The 11,348-nt window shown below is 41.7% G+C and overlaps 1 protein-coding gene across 1 annotated transcript in view; it reads left to right on the top strand.

Moving 5' to 3' along the window:
- The first annotated feature begins 622 nt into the window (after nucleotides 1–622).
- Nucleotides 623–11,348, top strand: part of LOC116699835 (golgin subfamily A member 6-like protein 6) — a 16,766-nt gene continuing 6,040 nt past the window's right edge. The window contains exons 1-3 of the mRNA XM_032532623.1: nucleotides 623–720; nucleotides 5,726–5,958; nucleotides 6,172–6,262. Of these exons, the coding sequence (XP_032388514.1) occupies nucleotides 5,736–5,958; nucleotides 6,172–6,262 (314 nt within the window). The 5' untranslated portion in view covers nucleotides 623–720; nucleotides 5,726–5,735. The remainder of the gene's footprint in view (nucleotides 721–5,725; nucleotides 5,959–6,171; nucleotides 6,263–11,348) is intronic.

Here is an 11,348-nt window from a genome sequence, read left to right as displayed (position 1 = left end):
GCTCAGGAGGATATTACAGAAACTGCTAGAAGAAGAAAAGCTCAGGAAGAAACAGGAAGAAGAAGAAGAAGAAAAGCTCAGGAGGATCTTAAAGAAACTGTTAGAAAAAGAAAAGCTCAGGAAGAAAAAGGAAGAAGAAGAAGAAGAAAAGCTCAGGAGAATATTAAAGAAACTGTTAGAAGAAGAAGAGCTCAGGAAGAAACAGGAAAAAGAAGAAGAAGAGGAAGAAGAAAAACTCAGGAGAATATTAAAGAAACAGGAAGAAGAAAAGCTCAAGAAGAAAGAGGAAGAAGAAAAGCTCAGAAAGAAACAGGAAGAAGAAGAAAAGCTCAGGAAGAAACAGGAAGAAGAAAAGCTCAGGAAGAAACAGGAAGAAGAAAAGCTCAAGAAGAAACAGGAAGAAGAAAAGCTCAGGAAGAAACAGGAAGAAGAAGAAGAAAAGCTCAGGAAGAAAGAGAAAGAAGAAGAAGAAAAGCTCAGGAAGAAAGAGAAGGAAGAAGAAAAGCTCAGGAAGAAAGAGAGAGAAGAAGAAAAGTTCAGGAAGAAAGAGAAGGAAGAAGAAAAGCTCAGGAAGAAAGAGAAGGAAGGAGAAGAAGAAGAAAAGCTCAGGAAGAAACAGGAAGAAAAAGAAAAGCTCAGGAAGAAACAGGAAGAAGAAGAAAAGCTCAGGGAGAAAGAGGAAGAAGAAGAAAAGCTCAGGAAGAAAGCGGAAGAAAGAAAGTGAGTTTACATATATAAGGTTGTGGCCCTGCAGTCATTTGAGTTTTGAATGTGTGTGAGTGTTCATCTGATGAGCAGGTGGCACCTTGGCCACAGTGTATGAATGTGTTTGAACGGTGAATGGTTCCTGTACTTTGTAAGATATATAAAAGAAGTATATATAAAAGTGTGTGTTTGTGTGTGCATGTGTGTGTGTATATATATATATACAGGTGAAACTCAAAAAAATTAGCATATGGTGCAAAAGTTCATTCATTTCAGTAATTCAACTTAAAAGGTGAAACTAAAATATTATATAGACTCATTACATGCAAAGTGAGATAATTCAAGCCTTTATTTGATATCATTTTGATGATTATGGCGTACAGCTTATGAAAACCCATAATTCAAAATCTCAGAAAAGTAGCATATGGTGCAAAAGTTCAGTATTGTAGGTTCAAAGTATCACACTCTAATCAGCTAATTAATCCAAAACACCTGCGAAGGGTTCCTGAGCCTTTAATTCGTCTCTCAGTCTGGTTCAGTGGAATTCACAATCATGGGGAGGACTGCTGACCTGACAGTTGTGCAGAAAACCGTCATTGACATCCTCCACAAGGAGGGAAAGTCTCAAAAGGTAATTGCAAAGGACGTTGGATGTTCTTAAAGTGCCGTATGAAGGCACATTAATAGAAAGTTAAATTATTAACTATTATTAAATTATTAATTTCATGTAATATGCTAATTTTCTGAGATTTTGAAATATGGGTTTTCATAAGCTGTACGCCATAATAATCAAAATGATATCAAATAAAGGCTTGAAATATCTCACTTTGCATGTAATGAGTCTATAGATGAATCCCATTTCTTTGTCTTACCCCTACCCCTTGGCAAGGGGTAAGGGGTAGGGGTGAAAACATACCCCTATGAAATGGGACACTTCCAAGATGCCGTCTCTGTCTGTCGACTGTGTGATTTTGGACAACAGTGTCATATGCATTTATATATTTTATAGTTATTTTATGTTCACTTTGGTGGTGCAGAGGCAGATGTTCTTATCTGTGTAGTACTTAGATCTGTTTGCAATACATATGTGTATACACATGTATCATGTATACATACATATACACCCTGTCAATGATGTTCACAAAAACATTCTGTTAACAAAAATCTGTCTTTATTTCTGATAAATTGAACATAATAGGCTAAAACGTTACATAAAACTATGTTACAGAACCATTATCAACTATTAGAACCATAACTAACATGTCACACACATAGAAAGGCTCTCATATGTGTAAAAAACAACAACAAAAAAACACACGACTACAAACAAACAAATTAACTACAGCTGTTCTGATATTCCAGACCAGTCTGATGCCTGTTGGCTTGTAACCCCACCCTCACATTTCATCAGTGTCCCATATCAACACCAACAACAATGTACAAGTGCATGAACAATGAACAGGAATTAATTACAAATTATTAAAATAATACAGTAACAATGCAATAATGAATGGGTACAACATGAACACATGATTTAGCGTTAGGAAACGTCTGCGTTTTCAGCCCCAAGGTAGATCAGCTGCTGTGTCCTCCTGTGTGATAAAGGACGGTATATGTAAAGCACATAGCGATGTATCACAGACCGTTAATATATATAGCTATTATTAGATATTTTATAACTAACTTCGCGTTCGTTCGGATCTCTGAGGAAAAGGAGGCTGAGGGTCGAATTGAGAATTAAGAAAAGGTTTAATGCAACAGCAGTGATGAAGATGATAAGACAAAGACAACAAGACACAAACAAACACAACAAACATAATAACACTGCAGCTGACAGCGGACTGGATCCACGCTTTCCCCCTGATGGAGTCACGTGAAACCAGTGATCAAAAGTCCTAAGTCACACTGTTTTATCCCCTGCACCTTGGGGCGGTTCCTTTTCACCTGGCACATTCAAATCCTTTCTTATTGGTCCGTAATTGTCATGACAGCAGGTCAAGTGCATCTTTGCTGACCAATGACAACCTGCCTTCTGCACCTTTTGGGGGTCGCTTTTGGTTGCAGAGCAAAGGGGTCTGTCGTGTAAATGTGAAACTCTGACATCAACATAGTATTGTCTTAGCCTAGACTAAGACCCCAGGGGACAGGAGACAGGAGGCTACTTCCTGGTGTGAAACAATCGGGTTCTTTCTATATGTTAAATAGTTTTCAGTTCTATTTATCTGACAGAGACCGAGGGGGTAGGTGAGGTACAAGAAAAAGGACCATCCTGACCTCTTAACAGATCAAATGCATCTTAATCCTATCCTGGCTGCATCATACAAAGTTTATAACTTTTATAACTCAACACTATACATCTGTGCAATGTATACCGTCCATTCAAGGCAGAAAAATGCGGGACTGTTGTGCAAATCAATGTTAGCAATTAGCGTTAGCGATTAGCGTTAGCATTGCAAGCTAGCAATTTTTAAGTTTCAGTTAGGAACATGGTTGCAAGTATATATGTACAGAACTGCATAGACCACAAAACAAGACTGTCATAACTTTTAAATCAATTATTTAAGCCGAAAGTACTTACATTTATGTCTCTCTGGTCGCTGCGGCAGCCATTGTTGCTTGTGTGTTTAAATGTGAGGTTGTGTCCACACTTGGTTTCTAGGGCTATACACCCCTTGGTCTATCCCCTACCCCTAGGTAATGGGACACCACTAGGTTCCACGTGAACGTGCAAAAACTAGGGGAAGGGGCAAGGGGTAGGGGTAAGACAGAGAAATGAGATTCAGCCTATATGATATATTAGTTTCACCTTTTAAGTTGAATTACTGAAATGAATGAACTTTTGCACCATATGCTAATCTTTTGAGTTTCAACTGTGTGTGTGTGTGTCTGTGTGTATATGTATATATATCACAGTGGTGTGAAAAAGTGTTTGCCCCCTTCCTCATTTCCTGTTCCTTTGCATGTTTGTCACACTTAAGTGTTTCGGAACATCAGACCAATTTAAACAATAAACACAACACAAGTAAACAACACAAGTAAACACAAAATGCAATTTGTAAATGAAGGTGTTTAACACCTTCATTTACAAATTGCATTTTGTGTTGCATGTGTTTAAATTGGTTTGATGTTCCGAAACACTTAAGTGTGACAAACATGCAAAGGAACAGGAAATGAGGAAGGGGGCAAACACTTTTTCACACCACTGTATATATACACTCACTTATAGGATTATTGGGAACACCATACTAATACTGTGTTTGACCACCTTTCACCTTCAGAACTGCCTTAATTCTACATGGCATTGATTCAACAAGGTGCTGAAAGCATTCTTTAGAAATGTTAGCCTGGTGACTGTGGCGGCCATTTTAGTACAGTGAACTCATTGTCATGTTCAAGAAACCAATTTGAAATGATTCAAGCTTTGTGACGTGGTGCCTTATCCTGATGGAAGTAGCCATCGGAGGATGGGTACATGGTGGTCATGAAGGGATGGACATGGTCAGAAACAATGCTCAGGTAGGCCGTGGAATTTAAATGATGCCCAAATGGCGCTAAGGGGCCTAAAGTGTGCCAAGAAAACATCCCCCACACCATTAAACCACCACCACCAGCCTGCACAGTGGTAACAAGGCATGATGGATCCATTTTCTCATTCTGTTTACGCCAAATTCTGACTCTACCATCTGAATGTCTCAACAGAAATTGAGACTCATCAGACCAGGCAACATTTTTCCAGTCTTCAACGGTCCAATTTTGTTGAGCTCTTGCAAATTGTAGCCTCTTTTTCCTACTTGTAGTGGAGATGAGTGGTACCCGGTGGGGTCTTCTGCTGTTGTAGCTCATCCGCCTCAAGGTTGTGAGTGTTGTGGCTTCACAAATACTTTGCTGCATACCTCGGTTGTATCGAGTGGTTATTTCAGTCAAAGTTGCTCTTCTGTCAGCTTGAATCAGTCGGCCCATTCTCCTCTGACCTCTAGCATCAACAAGGCATTTTCACCCACAGGACTGCCGCATACTGGATGTTTTTCCCTTTTCACACCATTCTTTGTAAACCCTAGAAATGGTTGTGCCTGAAAATCCCAGTAACTGAGCAGATTGTGAAATCCTCAGACCGGCCCGTCTTACACCAACAACCATGCCATGCTCAAGATAGCTTAAATCACCTTTCTTTCCCATTCTGACATTCAGTTTGGAGTTCAGGAGATTGTCTTGACCAGGACCACACCCCTAAATGCATTGAAGCAACTGCCATGTGATTGGTTGATTAGATAATTGCATTAATGAGAAATTGAAAAGGTGTTCCTAATAATCCTGTGGGTAAGTGTGTGTGTGTGTGTGTGTGTATATATATATATATATATATATATATATATATATATATATATATATATATATATATATATATATATATGTCCGACTTTACAGACAGACACACAGAAGTGGTACAGTCACAGATACACTGCTGATCATCAGCCTTCCAGACAGGAAACAGGGCAGAACCTGTTGTTGTTCTGAGAAACACAAACCATTAACCCTCCACTATGTTCAGGTCAGAGTGGCTGTAGTGCTCTTCAGTAAACTGTAAGTACTTAGTTACTTTCCACAAGTACACTACTCCATTAACAGAGACGGAATGAAGTACAAGTACAAAGCAGCAGAACATGGAAATACTCCATGAAAGTACACTTCATTATGTATTTATGATTGCAGTACTTGTGGCTCAACTTACAGTAAAAGCATAGCCTTGTTAAAGGTGACCTATTGTGTAGCATGTTCAGGTCCATATGTGTATTTAGTGATTGTACTAGAAGATGTTAACATGCTTGATGTTTCTCCTCCTGCCCCCGGTGGCTGCTCCTGTATTCTCTCTGCTGGAGCGCTTGTCTCATTAAGAAGAAGAAAAGCCACAAATAACTCAATGAAATGCAAAACAAAATAAATCAAAAACGTGACAAGAAGCATTAAAATGTAAAAAAAAGCAACAAATGCGCCGTCTGAAACTGGGCTCTGATTTGAACAGGACAGTTGAAATGCTGTTGAACATCCTGCAGGATTTGACTGATGATGAGTTCAAACTTTTCAAATGGTCCCTGGGAAAGATGACGACAATCTCACGGTGTGAACTGGACCCTGCCGACAGGCCTGAGACCGTGGACCTGATGCTGTCATGTGACAGGCAGGAGGCCGTCAACAGGACCAGAGAATCTCTGGGGAAGATCCCAAGGAACGACCTGGTGGAGCGTTTGACACAAGGTAGACACACACAGCACTTTATTTTTACTTTTTGGGCAGTTTCACAAATGCTTGAGTCACTTTTACTCAAACTTTGCTGTAATGTAACTGAGTACATCTACTCCACTACTTAATAATGTGTGTGTGTGTGTGTGTGTGTGTGTGTGCGCGTGCATGTGCGTGTTGGTGTGTCTCTTCAATACTTAAACTACATTTTCCTGATGATACTTGCAGAAGAAGAAAACCTCAAGAAGAAACAGGAAGAAGAAAAGCTCAGGAAGAAACAGGAAGAAGAAAAGCTCAGGAAGAAACAGGAAGAAAGAAAGTAAGTTTATATATATATATATATATATATATATATATATATAGGTTGGTGGCCCTGCAGTCTCATGTCGAAGTGTCCTTGGTCAAGACATTGACCCCCGAGTTGCCCCCTATGCTGCGCCATTGTAGTGTGAATGTGTGTAAGTGTTTCTCTGATGAGCAGGTGGCACCTTGTACGGCAGCCTCGGCCAATTTCAAATCAATTCAATTTTATTTATAGTATCAATTTATAACAAGTTATCTCAAGACACTTTACAGATAGAGGAGGTCTAGACCACACTCCAGAATTTACAAGGACCCAACAGTTCTAGTGGTTTCCTCCAGATCAAGCAACAGTGCGACAGTGGCGAGGAAAAACTTCCTTTTAGGCAGAAACCTCGGACAGACCCAGGCTCTTGGTAGGCGGTGTCTGACGACCGGTTGGGATTAGAATGAAAAGTGGAAATAACGAAAATAGAAATAATTGTAGTTTGTAGCAGTTCTTTGTAGTAGTTCATGGCATAGCAGGGCACTGTGGGCATTACAAGGCACAGCAGGACGTAGCTGCGCACCGCAGAGTGTAGCAAGATGAACATGGCATCGCAGAACGTGTAGCGGGACCATGGCGACAGCTGCTACCATGATTTTGGAGCCTCTCTGATCCGAGGGAACATGTTGGGGAAAAAAGAACATAAGGACTCCGGGGAGTGGCCACAGTGTATGAATGTGTGTGAATGGTGAATGGTTCTTGTACTTTTTAAAAGTGCTTTGAGTTGTCGTTAAGACTAGAAAAGCGCTATATTGAATACAGCACATACAGTTGTAACAGTTCCCAATCACAACCGGCAAAGGAAGAGTACAATGCATAATATATAGTAAATGGGCAGCTCCCTGATATCAATAAAAAGGCTATATACAACCTACCCCTGCTACTCAATCAAACCGCAACTATATCATCCACCACAACCCCTTTAAATACCGTTAAGTGAGAGTAATAATCCTGTCCACAGACGAAGGGAAACATAGATATGAGTTTCACAAAGTGTATTGAATCAAAACACCGTACTCCTTCATACAAACATTCAACACAACCATTAACAATCTCGCACATTTAAACCCAATGTCCCGCAGTTCAAAAGTTCGTTAAAGTAATTTAAATAATCCGGATAAACAAAAGTCCTCCTCCTTTGAAAACAAATGACGAACACAAACAAAAATGCTGGGTGAAGCGTGGCAAGACGCCGCAGTCAATAAGGGTTGATGGGTAACTTACGCGACCTCACCAAGTCCGATTAGTAGAAGGGTTGAAGCAGTAGTCCAGAGTGACTTCCAATTGATAATCCACTGAGGAAAAATAAACAATTTATCCCGCGGTGTATCCCATCTGGCAGGCCTGCGAAAAACCAGAGCCCTCTCCAATCGTGACCGCCTCTCCCGTTGATCCCCAAAGTCTCTTCCTCCTTCATCGATCAGCTAATTTTCCCATTACGTCACAACCTCGTCTCCTTTAAACCCCTACCTACAACAAACCCCTCATAAGGGAAAAACTTATACAAATGTCAGTCTGTAAACAATCCGTGGTCCGAGCTCAGGCCTCAGATAACACAGCTTGGGCCTCAGATAACACAGCTTATACTTCCTACAGGTGACAGCAAAAAATAAATACATATAATGCTGCACATGACGACAGTATGGGTGACCGTTACACAGTGAGGAAAATAAGTATTTGAACACCCTGCTATTTTGCGAGTTCTCCCACTTAGAAATCATGGAAGGGTCTGAAATTGTCATCGTAGGTGCACGTCCACTTTGAGAGACATAATCTAAATAACAAACCCCAGAAATCACAATGTATGATTTTTTTAACTATTTATTTGTATGATACACGTGCAAATTAACAGGTGCCTTTTAATTCGGTTGCTTGTTCTATGTGTCATGTGTTTGATTATGTAAAGTTGTACAGTATGTTCCTATTTATTTCTGTAGCCTCTTGGCCAGGTCATGTTTGTAAATGAGAATTGGTTCTCAAACAGTTTACCTGGATAAATAAAGGTTAAATAAAAATAAAATAAAAAAAATAAGTATTTGATCACCTGAGAAAATCAATGTTAATATTTGGTACAGTAGTCTTTGTTTGCAATTACAGAGGTCAAACGTTTCCTGTAGTTTTTCACCAGGTTTGCACTCACTGCAGAAGGGATTTTGGCCCACTCCTCCACACAGATCTTCTCTGGATCATTCAGGTTTTGGGGCTGTCGCTGAGAAACACGGAGTTTGAGCTCCCTCCATAGATTCTCTACTGGGTTTAGGTCTGGAGACTGGCTAGGCCATGCCAGAACCTTGATATGCTTCTTACAGAGCCACTCCTTGGTTCTCCTGGCTGTTTGCTTCGGGTCATTGTCATGTTGGAAGACCCAGCCTCGACCCATCTTCAATGCTCTAACTGAGGGAAGGAGGTTGTTCCCCAAAATCTCGCAATACATGGCCCCGGTCATCCTCTCCTTAATTCAGTGCAGTCGCCCTGTCCCATGTGCAGAAAAACACCCCCAAAGCATGATGCTACCACCCCCATGCTCAACAGTAGGGATGGTGTTCTTGGGCTGGTACTCATCATTCTTCTTCCTCCAACCACGGTTAGTGGAATTATGACCAAAAAGTTCTATTTTGGTCTCATCTGACTACATGACTTTCTCCCATGACTCCTCTGGATCATCCAAATGGTCATTGGCAAACTTAAGACGGGCCTTGACATGTGCTGGTTTAAGCAGGGGAACCTTCCGGGCCATGCATGATTTCAAACCATGACGTCTTAGTGTATTAGCAACAGTAACCTTGGAACTGGTGGTCCCAGCTCCTTTCAGGTCATTGACCAGCTCCTCCCGTGTAGTTTTGGCCTGATTTCTCACCTTTCCTAGGATCATTGAGACCCCACGAGGTGAGCTCTTGCATGGAGCCCCAGTCCGAGGGAGATTGACAGTCATGTTTAGCTTCTTCCATTTTCTAATGATTGCTCCAACAGTGGACCTTTTTTCACCAAGCTGCTTGGCAATTTCCCCGTAGCCCTTTCCAGCCTTGTGGAGGTGTCAAATTTTGTGTCTAGTGTCTTTGGACAGCTCTTTGGTCTTGGCCATGTTAGTAGTTGGATTCTTACTGATTGTTTGGGGCGGACAGGTGTCTTTATGCAGCTAACGACCTCATACAGGTGCATCTAATGAAGGATAATAAATGGAGTGGAACCCCAAGTCACCTGTTTCAATGATTACCGGCCTGTTGCACTGACTCCCATCATTATGAAGTGTTTTGAAAGGCTGGTAAGAAACCACATCGTCTCCAGTCTCCCCCCAACATTCGACCCGTTTCAGTTTGCCTACCGGCGAAACCGCTCCACTGAGGATGCCATCTCCTCCGCTCTTCACCTGAGCCTTGCACACCTGGAGGAAAAGAACACCCATGTGCGGATGCTGTTCCTGGACTTTAGTTCAGCGTTCAATACCATCATCCCACAGCACCTGGTGGGAAAACTGGAACATCTGGGCTTCAACACACCCCTTCGCAACTGGCTGTTGGACTTCCTCACCAACAGACCTCAGTCGGTCCGGGTCGGACAGAACACCTCTGACTTCATCACCCTCAGCACGGGCTCCCCTCAGGGCTGCGTCCTGAGCCCCCTGCTGTTCACTATGATGACCCACGACTGCGCCCCCAGGTTCTCCACTAATCACATCGTGAAGTTTGCGGACGACACAACGGTGGTGGGCCTGATCAGGGATGACAACGACCAGGACTACAGAGAGGAGGTGGAGCAGCTGGTTTGCTGGTGCAGAGACAACAGCCTGATCCTGAACGTGGAGAAGACGAAAGAGATCGTCGTCGACTTCAGGAAGAACCGGCCTCACCACGCTCCACTGCTCATCAACAGCTCAGCTGTGGAGGTGGTCAGCAGCACCAAATTCCTTGGGGTGCACATTACAGACAATCTCACCTGGTCTGAAAACACTTCATCACTGGTGAAGAGGGCACAGAAGCGTCTGTACTTTCTACGGAGGATGAGGAGAGCCCACCTGCCCTCGCCCATCCTCACGACTTTCTACAGAAGCACCATAGAGAGCATTCTGACCAGCTGTCTCTCTGTGTGGTGTGGAGGCTGCAGAGCCTCTGACTGGAAGAACGTGAGGAGGGTGGTGAGAACAGCAGAAGGGATCATTGGGGCTCCTCTTCCCTCCATTAAGGACACTTCATCACAGCGCTGTGTGTCCCGAGCCCGAAATATAATCAAAGACCCCACACACCCCCACCATGGACTGTTTACCCTGCTGCCCTCTGGAAAGAGGTTCCGCAGCATCCGCTGCAGGTCCACCAGGTTCTGCAACAGCTTTTTCCCCACTGCCATCAGACTGTTGAACTTGTGATCCATAAACTGAACTCTGCACCTATTGCACGCCATCGGGTATTAAAAATGCTGCTGAACTTTTAGCCATTTCAGTTCCTCTCTTTTTTACTCTTTTTTACTCTTCAATTTGCACACTCTGTTCATCCCCTGCACTGTTTTACACTTTGATCACTGCTGCACTTCTGTATAACTATTTGTAAATAATCCGGAAATGTATTCCATCGCACCTGGAATATCATTGCAATATTTATAAGCTGTATGCAACGCAATTTCGTTCTGTATGCACTCTGTACATATAAAATGACAAATAAATAAAGTTGAAGTTGAAGTTGAAGTTGAAGTTGGACATTTTGAAAGCAGACTAACAGGTCTTTGAGGGTCAGAATTCTAGCTGATAGACAGGTGTTCAAATACTTATTTGCAGCTGTATCATACAAATAAATAGTTAAAAAATCATACATTGTTATTTCTGGATTGTTTTTTTAGATTAGTCTCTCACAGTGGACATGCACCTATGATGTCAATTTCAGACCCTTCCATGATTTCTAAGTGGGAGAACTTGCAAAATAGCAGGGTGTTCAAATACTTTTTTTCCTCAATGTATGTGTGTGTGTGTATATATATATATATATATATATATATATATATATATATATATATATATATATATATATATATATATATGTGTGTGTATATATATATATATATACATGTGTGT

This window comes from Etheostoma spectabile, chromosome 12 (assembly GCF_008692095.1).
Source record: "Etheostoma spectabile isolate EspeVRDwgs_2016 chromosome 12, UIUC_Espe_1.0, whole genome shotgun sequence".
Lineage (NCBI taxonomy): Eukaryota > Metazoa > Chordata > Actinopteri > Perciformes > Percidae > Etheostoma > Etheostoma spectabile.
Note: the sequence above shows the minus strand (reverse complement) of the source record. Positions and strands in the feature narration are given on the sequence as shown.